The 24,058-nt window shown below is 44.4% G+C and overlaps 1 protein-coding gene across 1 annotated transcript in view; it reads left to right on the forward strand.

Moving 5' to 3' along the window:
- The first annotated feature begins 215 nt into the window (after positions 1-215).
- Plcxd2 (phosphatidylinositol specific phospholipase C X domain containing 2) overlaps positions 216-24,058 on the forward strand; it is a 63,251-nt gene continuing 39,408 nt past the window's right edge. Inside the window, exon 1 of the mRNA XM_041673001.1 lies at positions 216-948. Coding sequence (XP_041528935.1) covers positions 786-948 — 163 coding nt within the window. The 5' untranslated portion in view covers positions 216-785. The remainder of the gene's footprint in view (positions 949-24,058) is intronic.

Raw genomic sequence — 24,058 nt, forward strand, 5'->3', positions numbered from 1 at the left:
CAGTGCACATTTCCCCTTAGGGGACAGCAGGCCGCAGCTCAGCCAGTCCACACGCAAGGGGTCTGGAGTGGAGAAGGGAGGAGCTAACAGGCAGGGGAGGCGTGGGAGCGGGATGCAGGGGCGGGCCCCCAGAACGTCGACCAATCATAGCGCACTCCGTCGACGACCAATCACAGCTCGCCTAGCCGGGCAAATCTGCCCGGCAGTGCGGGGCGGGGCCGCCAGAGTCCCGGGGCCGCCGGTTACTCTTCTGAGAGCCTTTCAGGAAAGCACAGGGCAGGGGGCAGAGAAGCTGGGGAGGCGGGTGGCAGGCAGGCCCAGCTTGTGTACTAGCCCAGCGACACCCACGGAAGCACCCGTGAACTAGAGATGATGCAACCCGGGCGCGCACGTGTGTGCAGCCCTCTGGCATGTCTCTATGCCCTGTGGGCACCTGTCGTGTGAGTAGCTGCGGGTGTGGCTGTTCCTGGATGCCGTGAGTGTCAGTGAGGTTTGTGTGTCTTCGGGCCTGCCTCCCCCGTCTCCAGAGGGGGACTAAGAAGTTTAACTGAGCAGGGACACTGAGGAGATTAAAGGAGTAGATCTCAGAGGCGAGGCGGAGAGGGTGGGGACTGCGGGCGCAGCGGCTAGGGAAGCACCTATTTGACCCTTCTCCCAGGCAGAAAAGCATCTTGAAAAGGCTGGCGTGACCCATGTGGCTCTGAAATGTCTAGAGAGCCCCGAGCGGTGATGATCACAGAGTGACTGGCTCAAGGCTGAGCCTGTCTAATTCGTGGACAAGAGGGATGCTAGCATTTAGAAAGGCCAGGAGGAAACTCAGGATGGGGACCATCTGCTCTCCCAATCCCAGCGGGACAAAGGCGGCCTCGGAGGTCTGCAATGCCGACTGGATGGCCTCGCTCCCCCCTCACCTCCACAACGTCCCCCTTTCCAATCTGGCAATCCCAGGTACTCGTCTATAATTACTTGTTCACATTGTGTTTAATTCTGCCATTTTAGTGTTTGTTAGTGGGCTGGGTTGTTTGCTGTTGTGTTGATAAAAACAATAATTGTCAGTGATCTCTTTTATTTCCAAATAAAAAACTTAACAGGAAGGTTAAGATTTAAAGAGGGGCAAGCAGACTGCATCACTAGCAAAAGGGACAGACGGAAGAAAGGGACACGGCACTGCTGTTTTGTTGTTTTTATTCTGTTTATACATACAGCCTTGATCTAAGAATGCTAACCTTCTTAAGACTGAGCCCCCGGTATGTGAAGGGCTCCTTGTCTTGAATCATTTAAGGAAACGGGGGGGATCAAAGATGATGGATAAAAAGTCGTTAATAAAATTAGCTCTGGATCAAAATTGAAGCTTAAAAAATGTATCTTTTTTGTTTATCTGCCCTTGTGTGAAAAAAAAAGTCAGATAAATGTTAGAAAATAGGTTCAAACTTGGGGCTGGATATGAAGACACATAGTTTTGTTGTTGGGAAAAGCCAGAAATAGAGGATGCAAGCTGTCCTCGCAGACAGTCATTAGGTGTGATGAAGTGATGGTGTTTGAAGCTTTGTCTATATATACACAGGTGTCTGCTTGGCTGGTCTAGAACTGTAGCCTTGAAAAGTACCTCTGCTCCTGTCGCATTTCCTGCCAGAGGCTTTACAGCTTGACTCTCAGGCAATTGCTTAATCTTTTCACTAAATGCATTGTTAGGGCATAGTTATCTTGGGAAGAATTTTAAGACCACACTGAGTTTGGCTTGATGAGATGAGCCCAGTCCTGTGATGCTGGCACTTAGAAGGGACTCGAGGAGCAAAGGATGGACCTGTTCTTTCTCTTTCCTGGACATGTAGCAGTTAAAGTTCACCTTTAGAGTGTAAGACAAACTCACAAGCATTCCCTGGATCGGTCTGCTGTTGTCTGCCTTAAAAGATGACCTCATGCCACCTCCGTCTGCTTTCTATGCACGGGGAAGAGGAATGCTGGCTGTGGATGCAGGTTTTGCTTGGCTCACCTCTTCTTTTGGAGCTCTTCCAGGATCTTTGTCCTCATGGGCCTTCGCTGCTGCTGAACAAGGGAAAGGTTGAAAAATCTTGTTACAGTTACGATCCCTTTTGTTTTACTGGCCCTTAACTACAGTTCCTTGGGAAATGCCAGATGGCCATGCTTTAGAACATGCCTTTTCCATGTTTAATTGATGCCTATGGAGTCATCTCCAAAACGATGCATGGGACACTTTTAACATGACTCATTTGCCTCTGGGCTCTTCCATGGAATTATTTCTTCTGTGTGATATGGCAGGTGGTTCATGTTTGCAAACAGAATGGCATCTTAGGCAGGTCCTAAATGACCCTGTCACTCAGCGCATGTCCAGGTAGGCTGACTTCCTTCTTCCTTGTACTTTGGACAGTTCAAACTGTAGCTCTACTGGGCTTGACTGTGCATTCCGACGGACTCTACAAAGAATCCACGTGTTAGTTCCTGCTCTATACTGTATTTCAGTTACTAGAATTGCCAGAGGAAACAGAATTCTTGAGAACCACCACCATACTGGGAACTCAGTATTAGTTCTGTGAAGCACTCAGGGTTTGTTGACCCCACTTTGTGAAGCTAAGTGGAAAAAGAAAATAGTGCTCCCGACTCCCATAAACACGCCACATTTACTACCATGAGGTGTTTTCCCCCAGGAATGGAAGAAACATATGTAGGTAAGTCAGCTCAGAACAGGAAACTGAAACACTAAGTACTATCCGTGCACACTCCGTCATTCATTGCAGGTTATCTTTACTGTGCCCTGACTTTTAATATGTCCTGGAGAAAGGCTGACAGTCAGGTTCAGACTAGCCTTTACGAGAAATTAAAATATATGGAAGGTGTTCAGGAAGGAGCCATCATCTGCCCCTTTATCTGCATTATTGCTAACTTCATCATAACCACTACAACCCCCAAAACATACACACTTTTTTTTTCTAGCCTTTCTTTGTAGCTCCTATGTAGCTTAGCCTAGCTTCAACCTTGACGGCCTCCTGTTCTGCCTTCCAAATTGCAGCCTTGGGCCACCATGCCTGGTAATAGCTACCCATTACTGAGTTCCACCCTGATATACCCACTGGCATACAGTACCTAAGTACTGATACTTCCCATGAAATCAATAGATATTAATAGCACCATTTTTGAAAAAGGAAATTAGGGGTTGGAGTGTGGCTCTGTTGGTAGAGTACTGGCCTAGCATGGATAAAGTCTGCAGCCTGATCCCCAGCAACATAGAAATGGGGCAGAGAACAAGCAGGAAGATTAGGAGTTCAAGGTCACCCTCTATCTATTGCATAGTGAGTTCGAAACCTGTCTCAAAAAAAGAAGGAAAGAAAGAAAGAAAGAAATTATCATCCCAAAAATTTATCTTTTTTCCCCCATGTATGCTGAGTGGCAGAACTAGTATTTAGACGCTTATGTAATAAAAACACTTGCTCACTGCCTCAGTGCCCTTGAGGGGCCTCGGAAAGTACAGAGCAATAGAGATGGATTCTGGCTGGAAAGGCAGATTTCCCAGCCCATACTCTGCAGGATGGGAAAGAAAACTGGGTGGGCTTTTGTTGTGTTGTTCATTTGTTTGCTTGTGACAATCTCGTGTAGCCTTGGCTGACCTGGGACTCCTGATCCTTCTGCCTCTCTCTCTCAAACGCCGGGGATGGCAGGCCTGTTGCACCACACCCAGCCTGAATTCACTGGTTCTCATCTGAGCAGTCATATATCAGTTTGAATGTGAGCTAGATACAGAGGAAAGCTGTCTAGAGAGATGATAGATAGATAGATAGATAGATACATACATACATACATAGATACATAGATAGATACATAGATGGATAGAGACAGGCAGACAGATAGATGATAGATTGATAGATGAATATAGATAGATAGATAGATAGATAGATAGATAGACAGAAGGATAGACAGACAGATTTGTTTGAATTGGAACCCAGTAAGACTGAAATTCAGAACTGATTCTTTGATCCCACGTGTCTGAATGCTGAGCAAGATCCATCAGGAAGGGGACATTACAGGACAGCTTTCCTCTGTATCTAGCTCACATTCAAACTGGTATATGACTGCTCAGATGAGAACCAGCGAATTCAGGCTGGGTGTGGTGCAACAGGCCTGCCATCCCTGGCGTTTGAGAGAGAGAGGCAGAAGGATCAGCAGCAGTGATATGGGAGAGGTCGGGGAACGGATGAGGGATCTGGTGATTATAGATCCGGATGGTTTTAATTGTGTCAGATGTGGGAACTGCTGCCTGTGCCTAGGCGTTGATGAGAGACCACACATGTGGCTGTGTGCTCTCAACAGAGCCCTGGTGGATTACTACTCTTCCGAAACTGTGAGCCCCACCTGTTAAGCCCCACGGTCATTCAAACACATTGAAATATCTCAGAGGAGAATCTCAGAGTTATTCCCATTCCCACTGTATCTAGTCATTTCATCTCTACAAAGTAAAAGGTCTTAAAATTATAAATGCTACTTTTTTAAAATTAAAGTTTACTATACAAATACTTTCCTTGATGTTATTGACATTTTCTGAAAGAGAAAAGGTTTTTTTTTCTTTTTCTTTTCTTTCTTTTTTTTTTTTTGGTTTTTCGAGACAGGGTTTCTTTGTGGTTTTGGAGCCTGTCCTGGAACTAGCTCTTGTAGACCAGGCTGGACTCGAACTCACAGAGATCCACCTGCCTCTGCCTCCCCAAGTGCTGGGATTAAAGGCGTGCACCACCACAGCCTGGTTTTTCTTTCCTTTTTTAAGTATGTAATGTATACTGTTTTTCTTTTCTTCTTTTTATTTTCTTTTTTTTCTCTTTATAAACATGGTTTAACCCTGTAGCCCAGGCTGGCCTGGAGCTTACCAAAATCTTTCATCTTCTGCCTCCCTTCTGGTTGGGACTACAGTGTGAACCACCACACTTGGCTGTATACTGATTTTGAGTGAATTCATTTTCTCTGTGTATATTACTGCACTGCCTTTTTTTTTTTCCTTTTTTTGTGTTGTTATTTAGTTTTTAACAATGTTCTTTCTCCTTTATTCAAGGTAAGATATCTGGTCTATTGGGAAGAGCCTTCTTGAGTTTAAAGGTCTTAGGTTGTGCTGTTGATTCTGACTCTGTGGTACAAAGTAGCAGTTTTCTACTTGTGATTAAAATACTGATTAAGAGCTGGGTGTGGTGAGTCACATTTATAATCCCAGAGTTTGAGAAGTTAAACAGGTGAATTGCTGCAAGCTCTAAGTCAGTCTGAACTACATAGTAAGTTTCAGGCCAGTCTGGGGTACAAAATGAGACTCATCTCAAAAAGTAAGCATATTAAAAAATATACTGAGTTCAATGAAATACTTAATCGTTTTCAGATTAAAGATTAATTTAGGGTTTGGGGTTCTTTTGTTTGTTTGTTTAGTTGGTTGGTTGGTTTGTTGTTGTCGTTTTTTCAAGACAGGGCTTTTCTGTGAACCAGTCCTGGCTGTCCTGGAACTGGCTTTGTAGACCAGTTCTGAGCTGGAACTCACAGAGAACCACATGCCTCTGCCTCCCGAGTGCTGGGATTAAAGGTGTTGTGTTCACCACCACAATCCAGCTTGATTTAGGGTTTTTAAAACCGTTCTTTGTTAAAATAGAACTATTGGAAAGGATTGCTGAGTCCTTTTAGGTCTGAAGAACATTTTTTATATCCCTTTAAAACAAGAAAGTAATTTTGGTTTCAACAAGAACATAATTGTTTAAAAGAAGCAGGATCCACTTTAGCCTCCTCATTTTCACCTCATTATATCCCGAGTGCATTTTAAGAAAGCCCTACTTCTAAAGACGCTTAGAACCCAGCAATGTCTAGCTACCTCTGAGGACCTCCCCACCACACACAGTTCAGAGCAACCAGCGATAAACGTCAAAATAGATACAGAGGATGTGTCGCAGAGGCACACAGGATGGGCAGGGCATTCCCGTCTCGTATTCTCAGCTTTGTTGGGAAAATGGTATTTAAGAAATGGTCAGAGTGGGGTAGGGTAGCTCCACCCTCTGACTCCAGCCCTGGAGAGGCTGGGGTACCAGGAAGGTCTCTGGATGTGAGCCAACTCTGGGCCACAGAGTGAAGTCTAAAATTCTAAGCCTGGAATACATGAGACCTGAGAGAGAGAGAGAGAGAGAGAGAGAGAGAGAGAGAGAGAGAGAGAGAGAGAGAGAGGCAAGGTTAGTAAGTGGGTCAGGAGTGTAAGAGATACTACTCAAAGATTAGGGCTGGGAAGGGGTAGGTCTCAATAAAATAGTCTAATTGAGCTACGTGATGGGGGAAGTGGATGGAGGCACCTCCTTTTTCCACCCCTGTGGCCCTTAACAGTCCTGCCTTGTGAAGTTCTCACCGTGCTGTTTTTCCTACGGTCTGTGAATTAGTTGCTGGAAGTGTCTTTGTCTCCATTTATGACCCCAATTCAATGGAGTCAGCAGTAGATGAGCAGACACTGGTGACTGTTGACTGAATAATTCAGAAGGTGGCAGAGGGAGAACGTTGGTGTCCGGTTGATTGTCGTCATTTGCTGTTGTGTTGTGTTGGTCGTTTTTACTTTTAATGTTCTGAGACAAAGGGCTCACACTGTACCCCATGCCAGACTTGAACTCACTATATAGCCAAGTCTGACTTCCGTTTGAAGCTATCATCCTGCCTCAGTCTCCAGAGCCCAGCTCCTTCTCCAGCGTGGTCAGAGCTAAACTGAATAGACCGCCTAGGTTTGCCTTTGGTAGAAAGCCACACCAGGCCATGTGGAAACTTTTGAACCCATTTTTTGTTGGTATGCACTGTATTCCTGAAGTCACAAGCACCCTAGCAAATGAAAATTCTAGGCCAAAGAGATGGATGGGAGAGTTAGAAAAGAAACAGGCTTTGGGCCCAGCACCCTTTCTGCTTTCCTTCTTCCCTTGCCAGCCTGGAGCGTCTCACCTTCCTGCTGCTGTCTCTCCCTGCTCTGGTTGCTCCCTCCCCTTGTCACCTTTCTCCCACTGACCTGGTCTGCCTCTGCCTTACCCACCTTCCTCGGGGGCCATCCTGTCTTGGGTGACTGTGACAGCTCCAGTTTCCAGATGGCTCTGTTTTCTCGGGTTGCTGGCATCTCTTGCTTCCTACCCTTGTGGGGTCTTGTCCATTTCCATGAAGTTGAGCTAATGACCACTTGGTGATTTCTGTAACTCTCCTCCCTGTGGGTACACACTTTCTTCTCCCCTGGGTGACACAGAGATGAAGTCACTGGGGATGAGAGGGACCAGGATGAAGGGGTCATTGCTCAGATTTGGAAGTCACACCAAGTGTGGTGCACCTAAAAGAAATTCAGCGATCATTTCAAAGGTGGACAAGCAGACTGTGTAACAGCGTTGGGCTGATCCAGAGCTCTGAGTTAAACCCAGAACCAATCCATTCTTCTGGTAGACTTGAGGCTAAGGAAAAGCAAGGGCATAGTCAAACCAAATAATGCTGATTCCATAATTAAAACATATAAGAAAAAAAAGTGATTTCTTCAGCAGGAATGCTTTTTGTTTGTTTGTTTTGTTTGTGTTTATAGTTCTGGAGAATGAACCCAGAACCTACGCATGCAAATAAGCACTTGGCCACCAACCTGTCTCCCCAGCCATTTTTTTCACTTCTTATTTGGAGAATGGGTCTCTTTAGATTGCCCAGGCAGGCTTTGTTTAGACTCGCTATCTTCTCGCCCAGCATCCTGAGTAACTAGTGTCACAACCCTGTGCCAACAGTCTGGCTTTGTTTTCGCTTTGGTTGCTCGTGGTGGAGACAGAGCAGCTTCAACAGCAGCACCTTCAACTAGCAGTCTTCTCTCCCGAGATAGTTCTTCACTTCCTGGATGCCTGTCCCAACATCACAGAAAAGGGGCAAGAATTCAGCAATCTCCTGTATCTGTTAGAAGTGGGATCCCAGGCAGTAGCTGCAGTGCTGAAGACCTGCAGATCATAGCAACTGTGAGGAAGTGCATGTGTGGAGTGTGTGGGAAAGATCTCAACATTATCTCAATGTTAAAGAACCTGAGAAAGGAAGCGCTTAAGTTTAAAGCCATACTGGGCTATGTAGCAAGATGCTGTCTCCAAACACCAAAAGCCGAGAGGCTGTAACTGGTGGAGCACTGGCCTAGCAGACACCAAGCCCCAGGTTTAGTGTCCAATAGCACCACAAAGTAATTATAAATAAAAATAAATGCATGCATACATACATACATACATGCATACAGGCAGGATTGTGAATTGGTTAAGAATATAAGTGCCCTGCCACACTGCCTGAATTTACCCCTCCCAAGAACTGAAACCTTGAGCAAGATAAAAGTATCCCACTTTATTTGCTGAAGGTGAGAAGTAAGTCATACGGTATGCTTTCTGGTACAAATAAGTTCCATACAATTATTATGTGACTTTTTAAAGCCACTCACAAGATCCAAAGCCTGAGCCTAGAAGGAACCAGGAAAGAGGCCTGAGGTGCAATCTCTACCCTCAGGTAATTTACAGTCTAATTAAGGAGCCCACTATCCAATTAAACCCTGAGAGTCCCTCTGATCAGATTACCATAATTTGACAGGCCATGCCCCTAGGAGGGTTAGAGTTAGGAACAGGATAGAGGCCAATGGCTGCCTACCTGGGAACAGCAAGGGAGTCTTAAACACCACATAAACAACTGGTCAAGAGAGCTGGAAAAGTCTCCTTTAGCTGTTGGGTCTGTCTTGTCCACCTACTCCTAACTCAGCTGCCAGACCTTGTCATCGGCCGACGTACAAAGCCTGTGGGAAAGACTCTCTTGGACGAACCAGGCCATGTTTGAGGTGCTTCTCCTGTCACTCATTCCCTTAGCCCTCACCCTCCTTGACCATATTGCTTCCTGTCCTGGCATGAAGTATTGCAGAGTGCATTCCTGTGAACTTACCTTTCTATCGCTTACAGCCGCTGCCCCGTGACTGTAGAGTGCATATACCATCCACTCAAACAGATGCCTCAGCCTCCACACACCACCACGCATGTACTCCCCCACAGTTAACGCACAATTGCTACGATCTCGGCCTCCTCCTGAGAGGGTCCAAATTCTGATGTCTCTTACTGCTCATGCCTCATGAACATCCTGCCACCCTGCCCACCGACAGTTGCGGGGCTCTCTCCTGCATGTGCCTCTGCCAGACATCCTTTGGAAGCGAGATTTGGTGTCTGACATATGCTTTGACCTGGTCTCTGCCAGGTGTGACAGATCACCCACCTCCACCTCTCTCCAGCCCCGAGGAGCTTCTGAGCACAGGCACAGTAAAGCCATATAGGTGATGTGCTTCAGCTTCCTGGAACTTTGCCTTTGGGAACAATCTCAAGCAACTCTACCGATTTTGACTCAGTTACAGCTTCAAATCAGGCCTCCCGAGATCAGTTATAGACATTATAACTCAAGGAACAAACTCAGGTGCTAGGAATCTATCACTAGATCTGTGTGTTTATAAATATGGCTAAGTAGGAGGCCAGCCACGTCCTCCTTGTCTCAATTGTGTTGTTAAAAGTTTCTGTGCTTTATGTTGCTAAACAGCCCTGCTAATCAAATAGTATGGGAGGAATACCTTTGCAGATCTGCAGGGAACTGCTGGAGGAAACAACTTGGCTTACAGAGGCCAGCAGAGCTCTCTCAGTGGGACATCTAAGTCATGTAGTTCTTGAGACAGAGCCCCTCCTTTGTGAATACATTGTCTTCTGGGAACAGAAAATTTCTAAAAGAATAACTGTTGGTTTACATTCTCTGCTTGCTCTAGAAGTGTGTGTGTGTGTGTGTGTGTGTGTGTGTGTGTGTGTGTTTGCGCGTGCATGTGCGCAATCTTTATATTCTACCGGTATTTTTTCTGAACAGAAACTAAAATTAAAAAAAAAAAAATACAGCCGAGTGAGGTGGTCCGCACCAGTTGGAAGTCAGAAGTAGGTGGGTTGCTGCAGAGTTGAGGACAGCCTGGGCTACACAGTGAGGTCCAAGCCCGCAAAGATGAAAGAACGAGAGAATGAAGGAGCCCTTTGTACCCCATAAGTGTTCTGCAGCACAGCCATAGTCTGCAGTAATGGAGGAACTCAAATATTCAGGACTCTGTCAGACCTAGATGAATATTTTATGAACATGTATTATTTGAAGTCTTATGTTCTAAAAGCAATGTTTTTAAAGCGCGACTGGAAACAGGGAAGAATGCCGAACAGAGTCAGGTGAAGACGGGAACTGCTCAATCTTTCTTAGAGTTGAGTTTAGATGGAGCACGGAGAGTTCGTGTGGAGCCTCCTGAGTAGTAATGAGCACGCGCCATTAACTTGACTTGAAGTAGCAGCGATTTTAACCATTTGTCTTTTCTGGTTCTCATTGGTTATATAGAAAAATATAACTCACTTAAAGGAAAGTCGTGAATTCACAGTATTTATCGTTGTGCCACATACTGTGGCATATCAGGCAGAATATTCTTCTCTCTATTCTTCATGAAATGATTATCTTACAAAAAAATCTAAAATTCCAACGTAACAGAGAAGAATACACAGAATCTATAGCACCCAGGAAGCTGGATCCCAGTCCTGTTCCCGGAAGGAAAGCAAGGCAGGAGATTGCCCATGGCTGGTGGAGCTGGGGTCAGGAACCATTACACACCTCAGAGCGTTCCTTCCAGAAACACTGCTCCTCACCAGGATCCTTGGCTTTGCCGCAGGATGTCAGGATCAGCCAGTATGAAACAGAGTTGAAGTTTACTTTGTTTTACTTTCTTATTTGGGTTGGGGTTGAGACAGACTGTAAACTCAGTGTATAGTTGAGGCTAGCCTTGAATTCCCGATCTTCCTTTTTCTGTCTTCCAAGTGCTGTGATTGAAGGAGGGGACCAAGAGTATGCCAATGTGCCCGGCTGGGCTTTAGACTTTTGACGTAGATTAGAGTGTGCTAGTGTGCCCAGCTGGGCTTTAGACTTTTGACGTAGACTAGAGTGTGCCGGTTAATAGGAAGAGAAGTACTTAGGAAAAGAGTAAACATGGTCTTGATTGCAGGCATCTCTAGAAAGTCATAATTAAATGTCTTCACAATAGGCATGTACATGATTTAGTGGCTCCTGAAGGTACATCTCAAAAGGTTTCAAGGACATTAAAACAAATCATAGTGTGGTTTCTGGAATGTATTGGCGAAAATCACAACTGAGAAGGTAAGACTTGTTATTGCTATAAAGACAGGTTAGTTTACAAGTCTTGTTGGTGAAAAACATTCAAAATTACATGTTTATGTCTGGGAAAGGAGAAAGACCCCACTCAAAACTCATAAATGCTTAAGTATCTTTGGCGTCTATTTTAACTTCCCATCTGAAAAGGTCTACATATAAAAGGAACGTTGTGTAGACAACTTTTCCAGCAAATATCAAATATGCTGAAACTCTGAACCCTCAGCTACTAGGAAACTTCAGCCAGATTCTCCGATTTGAAGTCTCCTCTCTCTTGCTGAGTCCCTCAATCTTTCTTTTCTTATTACCCTACTTCAAGGTGACCTTTGAGTAGAAATAACAAACTGGAAGGTGTTGCAGGGAGAGGGAGGAGAGTCATGTGCAAGAGGAATTGAGGGACAGAAGATGATGATGACCTTGAAGAAACCCAGACAATCTGCTGTGATCAGAATAGATTTCATTTAAACGAAGGGATGGAGATGAGGCTGGAAAAGCAGGAAGAAGCAGGGTCCTAAAGAACTTGGTATGGCATGCTGAAATTGAGTGCTGTGCTCAAGTCAGCCGCTGGAAGCTTTGTGCAGGAATTGATGGAAGACCACTGACTGCATTAGTACAAAATGAATCAAAATGACTCCTCTGCTGTTAGAGCTAGCTGAGCAGGGGGAGGGAGGGGAGAGAAAGAAAGAAGGAAAGGAAGGAAGGAGGAAGGGAGGGAGGGAGGGAGGGAGGGAAGGGAAGGAAGGAAGGAAAGAAGGAAGGAAGGAAGGAAGGGGAGAGAGAGAGAGCGAGCAGAGAAAAGCAGCTTTGGCTTGTTTCACTTACTATGTTCAATCCATCTGTTGATTACCTTCTGTACAGCAGGCTCTCTCTCAGACACTAGTAATCCCTTGACTGTCAATAAGAGCATGGGCCCTGCCTTCAAAGAGCTGGTTGAAGAAAAGCACATTTAATCAGCTCCTCACAGCATAATATGCATATAAGATAATAGGGGAGGCTCGGCTGCATCTGGAAGAACATATGGCAAGGGCGTCCTAACAAGACCTGGGAGTTCAGAGAGGCCCATTAATGCACTGAAATAAATCATTATAGATGCATATCGGTTGACAAAGGGGAAAGTATAGGGGTTGAGGTCATAAAGTACGTGGAGGACCAATAATCTGCGGTAGGGGCTTAACTTCTCCTAACAAGAAGAATATGAAGGGGTCCTGGGGATAGAGCTTAGTTGTGAGAACCCTGTAAAAGCACACACAATGCTCTAGTGTAGCTAGCGTGTAAGTTAGAGCACAGTGGTACAAATCTGTAATGCCAGAACTCAAGAGGAGAGATCATTTTAGTCTCCATAGTGAGTATGGGGCCAGCAAGGGCTACCTGAGACTGTCTCAAGGAAGCAAACTGTGGGGTAAGGAGTGTACACGAAAATGTCAGCCGTGTGGTTTAAAAGGGCACGCTGGCTGCAGTTCAAAACGTATGGGAACAAGTGACAGCTGTAACCAAGGCACGTGTCAGGGGGTCATCCAAACAGGAAGCAACCTGACCCAAGTGACAACGTGTACCACAGAAAGGGGACAGAAGCTGGGGACAGAAGCTGGAGACGCTTAGGAGGAAACGTCAGCTGGACTTAGTGATTAGCCAGAAAGAGAAGCAGGTGTGAAGATGACCTGGATAGTGAGGAGGAGGAGGAGGAAGAGGAGGAGGAGGAGGAGGAGGAGGAGGAGGAGGAGGAGGAGGAGGAGGAGGAGGAGGAATTCTCCAAATACCTGTCTGGTGAGCCAGCAGCTGTGAGCGTGGATGAGAAACCTGTTGAGCTTCAGGTGGGGGAGGGGTATTTCAGACTTGGTATAGTGGAGATGATTTCAGAGCTAAGTCTTAACTGCACCTTTGGCCATCTCCCTGTGCTCACTGAAGCTATTCTATGCAATATCAGATGATTCAAGTTTTAAACTGCCATCCCTGTTTTGTTTATTTCATTATTTTTTGAAACAAATTCCTACACATTCCAGACTGGCCTTGAACTTTTTGCAACCAAGGATGATCCTCCAGGCTCCAGCTCTTGAGTGGCATGTGTCACCATGCTTAGTTTTATGCAGCCAGTGCTGGGGATCGAACCCAGTGCTCCAAGAGTGTCATGAGAATGTTGTTACTGAGCCATATTCTTAGTGACCGCTCCTTTAGAGTATACAACTTTGTTTAGAATTTAACTAAGATTTTTACCTATTTTAAGAAATAAGTTCTGGATGTCAAGTCTCAGAGAGCTGGTTCTTTTGTGAGCTGATTGAGTCTTCTACCTGTTTTTCTTGGATCCAGTCATTTCCTGTTGAACTCTTTCCCCAACCACGCCTTTTGCAGCACTGGGGGTGGGAGTGGGGTGACAGTTGTCTCTGCACCGCACAAGCTTTCTGCAAGTGGAAACTGGGCTTGAGAAGGATCCCTTCTATGAGGGGTGACTCTCATAAAGGTAGTGTCCTCTACTTGGAGGCAGAGTGGGACATATGTGAGCAGAACCGACGAGGATTTCTTTGAAGTGAGTTATTTAGACCAGCAGTGTTCCATCTGTAGCTCGCAACACCCCTTTGGGGGATCAAACAACCTTCCACAGAGGCTGAATATCAGCTATCCTGCATATCAGACATTCACAGCATGACTCGTAACAGTAGAAAAATGATAGTTATGCAGTAGTAATGAAATTAATTTTAGGTCAGGGGAGCACCACAGCCTGAGGAACTATAGTAAAGGGTCCTAGCATTAGGAAGGTGAGAATCACTAATTTTGACAGTGTTGATTTTGGATGAGTATCAGAGTCTACTGGACATTTGAAGACCAGGAAAATCTTTTGAAAGACAATAGACACCCATGCTTGTGGAAAGAGCTTTACCATGCCTCTCAGGGGTGATATTGGAACCCCTTAAACCTGGGATAATCAGGATATGGGGGCTGCATTGGAGACCATCTGGGATAATGACTCCCTGCGGAGTAACTGGGACAGAAGGGTTGGTACAATCTTTCTGTTTCTTAGAACAGCTCAGGCAAAGACTGTAGCCTTTGGAGTAGTGCCTGAGGCCAGAAAAGCTCTCCTTATGTGTGTTTTACAAATAAACATTTCATTTGAAAATCATTTAGATCTAGAGAACACCCACGAAACCACTCCTTCCTATAACTTCCTTCCAGCCAGGCATTGGTAGGCCAGATCCCTGGGCTATGTCTCTCCATAGACAGCGGGGAGGCCTCTTGGCTTCTCCACACTTAAAAGCAATATGTTGATGAAGGCCTTCTGTTTCCAGGTTTCGGCTTTACAGGTTGCTTTGGTGTATTGTGACTAATTAGGAATTCAATAGGCAACTGATTAAAAATTAAATTGGCCACATGGCTCGCTCAGATTTTGCTGGCAGTTTGATGGTTATTATTAACACTGTCCCACATGGCTCATGAAAAATAATCAAAGTGGAGAGTTGAAGTTTATCCCCTTAGATTGGCAATGAGGTGTGATGATGTTCTTATTATTGGGAAACTCCTAAATGGTTCCCCTGATCCCAAGTCTTGGCTCTGTTGGTTATCTCCGACTATCCTAAGGATGCCGAGTCCTGTGTACAGGTACTCCACAAACGCTGCATTTCCCCAGGGACCTACTGGGCGTGTGACATACATGGGAGGCCCCAGGCGATGCTATGAGGAACTAACTCAGGAAATCTAGTCTCTAGGACTTTTCTTTTTAAATTGTTCACAGCGGATTTTTTTTTAATTATAGCTGCCATTTTTGTTATCCTTTGCAGTTTATTTTTATCCTCTATGTCTTCTGGCACATTCCTCTTCGTTGCCCTAGATAAACCAGAAGGACCAATGGCGATAAACAGAGCCAGGGGTAAACAGGTGTCTGAGGTCAAAAGGTAGCTAAAAGAAGCTCTCTCTGTAAGAGGAAAATGAATGGACCTAAGAGAGGTTTGCAAAAGGGTCAGGGGACCAAAGCTTAATGGTATTAAGCAGGGCTCTAAGCATCTGTCCCTTCAGGTAGTGTTTGCATGTCCTCTGTATACGTGTACTCGGTACCTTAGAGAATAGAAAGATGGATGCATATTACACATGACCCTGTCTTGTCTGTCTTAGAGTTGGGAGATGAAGACAGACATGGAGATTCTTCCCACGCAGTGACCTCAGTCCATCAAGGACGTGCTGAGTACCAGCAGGGCACAGAGGGAAGAGAGGGCACTTAGCAGGACATCCTGGTGTCAAATGAATTGGGTCACATGGAAGTAATTAAGATGGAAAGGCCAGGTACAATAAAATAGCTTCCAAGAATGGTGAGGAATTTCCTAAGTGAGTCTTTTGCTGTATTTTCTAACCATAAGGCTCATTTCTCACATACAGCTTTGTAAATTGCTCTATTTTCAGCTCAGACCACTGAAATAATTCAACATGCAAATTGATTTATTCATATCAAATTTGTAGAGATTAAATGCCTGGGTTGTGAGACAAAATACTTCTCTGTAAACACTGTCCTGTCCGTGCAGGATGGCTCAAATTGATACATCAGAGCCACCCAGGACTGACATAGTATGAGGTCATCCTGGTACACATAGAAAGTTCCAGGCCAGCCCAACCTACAGATTGAGAGCCTGTTCCCAAAAAACCAAACATGGAACATAATGAAAGTGATCTAATCTGTCTTAGTCTCAGCACTGAATTAAGCCAAGAGATTCCAAACTTGAGGTCAATCTGGTCTACACTGTAACACCTTGTCTTATCTGTTTCCATCTGAAACACCTGTCCTAAACACCACCATTTAAGAATATACATTCATGTTTATATGTTTTAAATATTTTTGTATCTTATCCTATTTTCTTATTATTTTAACTGCTATATAACAGTTGCACGTATTTTCCAGGCACACTGTGATACTGTATACATGACGCTACATGTATACATTGTGTCCCTCTTTAGGAGTTTGAAGGTTTTTGTTTCAGTTTTGTTAATTTGCCTGTGTACCTGTATATGTATGTGTTGGGGTGTGGGAGGGTTGTGTTTTTGTGTGTCTGTATGTATATGATATGTGTATGGGACTGTATGGGTCTCCACTGGCGTGTGGAGGTCAGAGGACCACTTCATGGAGTTGGTTCTCTCCTTCTACCTTTATGTGGGTCTCAAGCATCAAATATAGCTTGCCCATATAGAAGGAGCTGCAGGCAGGCCTGCTTTTCACCCTGCCCGGCTCCCGCATGGTTAGCTTTGCCCCAGAAATAACAACACACAAATTGTATTCATTTAAACACTGCCTGGCCCATTAGTTCCAGCCTCTTCTTAGCTAACTCTCACATCTTGACTAACCCATTTCTAATAATCTGTGTAGCACCACGAGGTGTTGGCTTACCGGGAAAGATTTAGCATGTCTGACCTGGCTACTGGCTTTTTGGCGACTGCCTCATTTCCTTCTTCCCAGCATTCTGTTTTGTCTACTCCGCCTATATAAGCTGCTGTCCTATCAAAGGCCAAGGCAGTCTCTTTATTAACCAATAAAAGTAACACATAGACAGATGACCCTCCCACATCAAGCCCAGGCTTGCATGACAAGCCCCTTTACCCAAAGCCAATCATTGGCCTATTTTTATTTGCCTGTAAAGAGGTACAGCAGCATCCACCATTCAAGGTGTAATGTCTGCTCCTAGTGCCTGTTGGTTTAGCAGCTACTTGACCTTTGAGTGAAAGCTTTGCCTTTCTGCGATGTAGGTTAGGTTACCTGTCTGTCAAATGGAGGGAATTATATTATCTGGGCCAAGTTACACAATCCAGAAGCTCACCTCTACCCTGACAATGCAAGATTCCCTTTTGCCTGATAATTTGCTAAGATTCATAGAATGCACTGACAGCTATGTGTTCATGTTTACTGTTTGTTTCCATGAAAGCGTATAGATTATCGTCAATTCAGGAAGGGTTCATAGGACTCAGTATAAAAAGATTCCAAATGTGTTACTTCCAGTTGCTCATTCCCTATGGGGTCGCAGACAGCATGACTTCCCCAGGATGGATACGTGACAGTTTATGAAACATTGCCAGACACCTGGCCTCCTGTGCACACATGTGACTGGGCCACACAGCTGAGGTCAATATTTAACCCTTTCAAAATCCTATCTAAAGTCACATCCTTAGACTTTTCCATGAGACCACGGAACCTCTAGGGAATGCAGGTCAAGACTATACTTCCTAGTAAACTCAAATTCTTTTGTCGGTTTGTTAGGGAAACAAGGTTTTCTCGTAGCCTTGGTTGATCCAGAGCTGATGATATAGACCAGGTTGCTTCAGACTTGAAATAGCATGCTTCATGCCTCTACTTATAAATTCTGGGATTTGGAGATTTTTGTTTGTTTGAGACTGGCCTTGAACACCTGATCCCCCTGTCTCTACTTCCCAAGTGCTAATTGAATAGATACCACCATGTCTAGTTGGATATGGCTAAACTCTTTACATAGAAAAAAAATGAAGAATTTAATAAACAGGACATGTCTATAATCTCAGAAGTCAGGAGGCTGAAGCAGAGCTGTCACCATAAATCTGAGGCCATCCTGATCTATATAGTGAGCAGTAGGCCAGTCGGGGCTACATAGCTGGACCACATCTCAAAAGCCCTCAAAGATGAAATAAGAATTAAGTGCAGTGTAATAGTACACTATCTAGCACCAAAAAAATCTAATATTTTATATAGCTACTATGAACCATCCTTTCCGATTACCTCATTTTATACCTGATGGCATCGTGGATGCTCTACCAAATTCTAAGTGAGAGCCACAGTTCATATACATGTAAGCAATATCCAGCAGTTGGAACGAGGCCAGCAAACTCAGACTATGGCCAGTGCTTCCAAAATCAATACCAGCTGGGCCAGAGGATGTCAAGCAAGGGCGCTTGCTTCCTGGTACAGTCCGCTACAGCATACCTTTGAGGAAGTGAGACCCAGGAGCAAGACTTGACTCCTGGAAGGATCCAGAAGGAAGTAAATGAGAATAATTAGAAACAGGGACACAAGGCACCTTCAGGAACTAGGAAGGGGTGACATGGTGAGATGCAGAGTGACAGGTGAAAGAGGTGGGGAAATCGGGTAGAAATGGAGTCCAGCCTGTTTAAAGAGGTGTCCAGCATTGATTTGTTTGTATCCTATATGGAGTCAGACAGTTTAGGGCCTAAAGAAAACTCCCACAGTAAGTATGATCATTTTATGACCCCAGTCTGTGAATTGCTCTTTTCTCCACCCTCCCACCAACACCCCTGCTTCAGCTGGCTAGTGACAATTCATCCCGCAGGAACCGCCTCAGGAGTGACTCCTTCGTGTATCCCCACTACATGTGTACCCCTGGGACTGTTTCCTATTTCTCTCTCTACCACACACACGTCATGTTTCATCATCCCAGTATATACTTGGTGTCTGCTTCAGAACGGGCATCTAATTAAAAAGGTGGCAGGAGGGAGAGACAGAGGAGGCGAGAGACACAGAATCCAGAAATATCGACAGAACTTAGGCATGAGGGATGAGTGTTTCTAGTTGTCATAAGGAGAAACTAGGACAAGCAGAAAACAGGCACCAATGCCTAGGATGTGAAAAAACTTGTAGCTACACTGCCAAGTCTTAAGAGGCTCAACACTTGATATAACGAGTATGAAAATGCCAACAGGAGGAGAGGGATAACTTACTTAGTAATACTAATATAAGATTAACTAGGACTCCTGCATTGGTTTCCTTGTCTTACATAAACCTTGTTAAATCCTTTCAACAGCTCAGTGATGGAGGTGCATTTCTCCCCAATTTACAGATTAAGAAATTGAGACACAAAGGAATTAAACATATTGTCAAAAACAAGACTCTATATATCAGTGGTAGAACTGTGAAAACTGACTCTTGTCAAATTTGTTTTACCACATCTAAATAAAAGGCTATTATGGAGCTGGCGTCTGAACCGTGTTGGGCTAAAACTTCAGTTCTTTTTGTTGGATGTAATGAAGGCTAATTTTCTTTTCATCTGGGACTGTCTGATTCCATGCCAGGCTTCTAAAGCACGCTATCATGATGTTGGTGATGTATGAAGGACCACCCACTGACCTGTTCTTCTGAACAAGTTGCATTTTTTTCCCTTCTCGAAGATCAGACATCCAAGAGGCTTTTTATTGACTCAGAGCAAAAGCAGCCTGTCGGTTTAAGTACTCTGTGTGGTGATCAACAGCAAGGCTTCTGCAAAAAGAAACTTTCTGCACTAGACAGAATGAGCAGCATGAAGCATTAGCCAACTAGCTCTTTAGAGAGCCAGTCTTCAGGGATGAGAGGTGTTTGCGTTCACTTTCCCTGCTGAGGTGAGGGTACAGATTCACTATAATCCTACCATTTGGTGTAATTTAGACACTTCTTATTGGATTTCCTTTAGTTGGGGACCAACCTTGATAAAAAAAAAAATACCTCTTGCCAGGTACTTTTACAGCAGATAAATGCTGCTAGTGTTTTTACTAGAGGTATGGGGATTTAGAAAATATTAGTAAAGAATATGAAGATGCGAAGGAAATAATAAAACAGAGAAACGTATAGAATAGTATCGGGAGGGAGTTCCATTGAGGTAGAAGCATATCTACTTCCCTATTCTTGAAATACAAGGTCTGACTATTAGCCACACCTGCTGACAATGACCTTGAGAGAGCAGAACTCTCTGATCTAAATCTAGGTGGGACCTTTGTTTGTTGAGGTAGAAGTACAATAACCTTGAAGGACTAGAGGTAAGTTCCAACTCTCTCACCTTAATCAATGTGGAAACAGGCTCACATTTTTGGGCCTCCACATCCTTCCATCCCACAGAGCACTTGTCTTAGGATTTCATTCACAGAATAGAAGGAAGACCCTGGCTGGTCTTGGAAGAGATCTGAGACATTCCCCTCCCTGGGTTTCATTTGTGGGGAGAAGGCAAGTGCAGGTATGAATATGGAGGCCTTCAGACTCTATAAGAGGGCTTGGGATCTTCTGGACCTGGAGTTACAGCTGGTTGAGAAAGGCCCAATGTGAGTGTTAGGGAACCAAACTCAGTTCCCAGAGCAAGTGAAATGCATGCATGTTCTTAATTGCTGAGCCAGCTTTGTAGTCCTGTTAAAGGAATTCTGCCCTACCAACCCTGTGGAAGAGTCAACCAACTAGATGACTAGGAAGGAGCTGGTTTGGGGGTTTGGAGTCCCCCCCCCCAGAGTATTAATGCCACCCACAAAGCTGTGAGACAACAGCCTTTGGAATGAAGGGGAACAATCACAAATGTTAGGAATTGGATGGACCACCAGGGGAGTCGAGGTGCTGTCCAGCCATTGTCAACCAACATAAAGATACTCACTGCAGAGCTGTAGGAGGGGACAGATTTCTCCAGCAATTTACCCAATTCTCAGATGAATCAAAAATAAATACACACAGCCTTAGTTTCAGGTATGGTTTGCTGTTTTGCAAAGATGGTTAAGTTAAATCTATAAACGTGTTTTCTGTTTAAATATAGTTAGAAATAAATTAATGTAGCTTAAAATGTTTATTTGTGTTGATATATGTACTTGTGCAACACGTATGCGTAACACATGTGTGCAGGTGTCCATGGAGACCAGAAAAGGACAGCATATCCTTTGTAACTAGAGTTACAGGGGTTTGTGGGCTGTTGGATGTGGGTGCTGGAAATTGAACCCAGCTCTTCTGCTAGAGCAGTAAGAATGCATAACAACCAAGCCATCTCTCCAGCCTCAAAACCTTGTCTTTGCAATGGCGAATAGAGCACTAAATTTCTTACATGAACAGCTAATGAGTGGAAGTAGCCAACTCTTGAGAGAAGAGATGCTAAGGCTCATTCCTCAGCCGTCCTAAGTTTAGGAATGGGGAGGCTGAAGTCCAAGAAAAGCATGTGTGCCAAAACTGTGAGCTGTGAAAGTCCCAGAAAATGTTTCTTTAACTGAGAGAAGGTTAGAGTGCCCTCATGTGTTCCTAAACAGAAATGTTTTCAGTTCTATCTTTTTTTTTTTTTTTTTGCTTGTCAGGAGAGGATTTCTCTGTAGCTTTGGAGCCTGTCCTGGAACTATCTCTTGTAGACCAGGCTGGCCTCGAATTCACAGAAATTTGCCTGTTTCTGCCTCCCAAGTGCTGGCATTAAAGGCATGCACACCACCAACCGCCCAACTTCTTTACAAAACTTTAAAAAGCTTTCATCTCTTCCTTGATCTTTCGGCACTTGGGTGAGGACTCAGCAGTAAAGGCAGGCCAAAGGATGTCACCAGATGTAAGTGAGCAGCATATTTGGCTTGCTTAGATGCTCAGGGAACAGAAGCAACAGTGTCATCCCTACGGTATCCTGGCGTAGCACCAATTATCAAGCCCTGGATCTGTCCCAGGCAGCCATTTGCAAACTTTGCATCTCTGAAGCCATGGCAAAGCCAGTCTGAGGCTCAGTTTCTTCATCTATACTAAGCGTATGGAACCGCTGCCTTCAGGATTATGACAGAGCATAAATGATAGAAGCAACATGTCTAAGCCTGCCATTGGCAGTGAGCTCAGGAGAAACTGAAAAAGTTTATTTTCAAACCAGAGCCCGTGTGAGGGACCAGGGACAGGTTAGTGGTGAAGCCTGAGGTTCAAGCATCGCGGAAGTAACGTCTTTCTAGTCTTGACTACAAGTTTTCCACAAGTACTGTGTGTGTGAGTACCAGAGATGCTTTGACAAGCTATGTGGCCAAATACGTGATTTCTCCAATATAAATTACTTTTCTTTTTCATTTTTCTTTTGTTGGTTGGTTTTTTGAGACGGGGTTTCTCCATGTAGTCCTAGCTGTCTAGGAACTTGCTCTGTAAATCAGGCTGCCCTTGAACTCACAAAGATGTGCCTGCCTCTGCCTCCCAAGTGCTGGGACTAAAGGTGTGCACCACCACCCAGCTAAATTACTTTTAAATAGGGAAATATGAGTGAAATTAGCCATGTGCCCTTTCCACAGATGGCAGCTTCCAGAGGTAGCATATACCTTATCTCTGGAACTAAGATCTGAGCAGCCAAAAAGACCCTAGAGGGCTGCCTTTATAGCCCAGTGGTAGAGCTTGCCTCATGGACCAAGACTCTGAGTTTCTTATCACCACAAAATGAAAAAGGATAAGGAAAAGAGGCCTGCTATAAAATAAGATATTTGAAAACTGGATTTGATTTCTGCCATTGATCAGTTCTTAAAGTTCTTACTCTGGCCGGGCGGTGGTGGCTCACACCTTTAATCCCAGCACTCGGGAGGCAGAGGCAGGCAGATCTCTGTGAGTTCGAGACCAGCCTGGTCTACAAGAGCTAGTTCCAGGACAGGCTCCAAAACCACAGAGAAACCCTGTCTTGTAAAACCAAAAAAAAAAAAAAGTTCTTACTCTGTTGATTAAGAAGCTGCTGGGGCAGAGGTGGCTCATGCCTTTAATCCCAGCATTCAGGAGACAGAGGCAAGAGGATCACTGTGAGTTCAAGGCCTGGTCAACAAGAGCTTGTTCCAGGACAGGATACAAAGCTACAGAGAAACCCTGTCTTGAAAAACAAAACAGAACGAAAATCAATAAAAATCAGGGGGAAACAATAGTTGGGTGCGTCTATCCTTTTATTTTATTTTTTATTTGTCTGTGACAAAAGCTTTCTCAGCTAAAGCATTAGCAAAATTGCAGCAAACAAAGTCGTTTTAGCTCAATGAGCTCACGGCTATCCTTCTCAGATGTGTGGAAGGGAAATATCATTGTGATACAACGAGATCTGACCTTTAAATGTCAACACAGTACAGGGTCTGGCCATCCCTTCTGTATCTTCCTCCTGCCTCTCAGAGCATTGAGGAAAGTGGTTTAATAGCATCTAAACTGAGAAAGGTTGGGGGTCAGAGGAACACCTCATTAGAGCCTCTCTTTCCCTTGTATAACCAGGGAAGAGAGAAGGAAGTGTTCATCTGGCTCAGGGCTTCTAAATTTGTAGGCAGAGGCTGCTCGTTAGTTCCAAGCCTTCCAGACCTGAAATAATCATACAGAAACTATATTAGTGACAACACTACTTGGCCAATAACTTAGGCTTCTTATTAACTAACTCTTACATTTTAAATTATCCCATTCTTATTATTTTATATTTCACCATGAGGTATCTGTCTCCTTTGGCAGCTACATGGCATCTCCCTGACTCTGCCTTCTTTTCTCCTCTATCTCTTGGAATTCCTGCCTTGCTCTATTCTGCACTGCCATAGGCCCAAACCTGCTTCTTTATTAACCAATGGTAATAAAACATATTCACAACATACAGAGGGGAATCCCACATCACATGAGGCTGAGGCATTTATTACTAATGGGAAGTTTCTCATCAGCTGCATCTTTGGGTGTGGATCCCTTGGTCCTATATCTCGAAAACCTAAAACAACTTCACTACCTCAGTATTCTTCAGGGCAGTGAGAAGCTTCCGATGGTCCTTCTCTGTGGTCAGAATTCTGTTGTCAGCTTCTGCAAAGAGGTCCCCTGCCTCATGCTTGGGCAAGTTAGTCGAACAATACATTTTCTTGGCATTGTGCTTACTTCAGTACTCTTCGTCCAATGTTATTTCTGGTAGTTTCTTGTAACTTTCCACTTTCTCTTTGCGCATTTATGTTATACATTACATTTGTTCTTAGAATGCTTCTTACATCTCTATCAGTTGCTTATAATACATTGCTATCCTTTATAAAATTAAGGTTTAAATTCCAGTATACCAAAAAGAAAACTGTGAGTCTTTGAGGAATCAGTTTTGACCAGAGGATCTTTCTTCTTGCACGTTTCCCTGCATGTCTGCCCTGCCTGTGGCACCACAGTCAATCTAAGCTAGATCTGCAGCTGCCTGAGAACTCTGGTTCC

This window comes from Microtus oregoni, unplaced genomic scaffold (genome assembly GCF_018167655.1).
Source record: "Microtus oregoni isolate MIOR12 unplaced genomic scaffold, Mior012 000023F_ref0000262, whole genome shotgun sequence".
Taxonomy (NCBI): Eukaryota; Metazoa; Chordata; class Mammalia; order Rodentia; family Cricetidae; genus Microtus; species Microtus oregoni.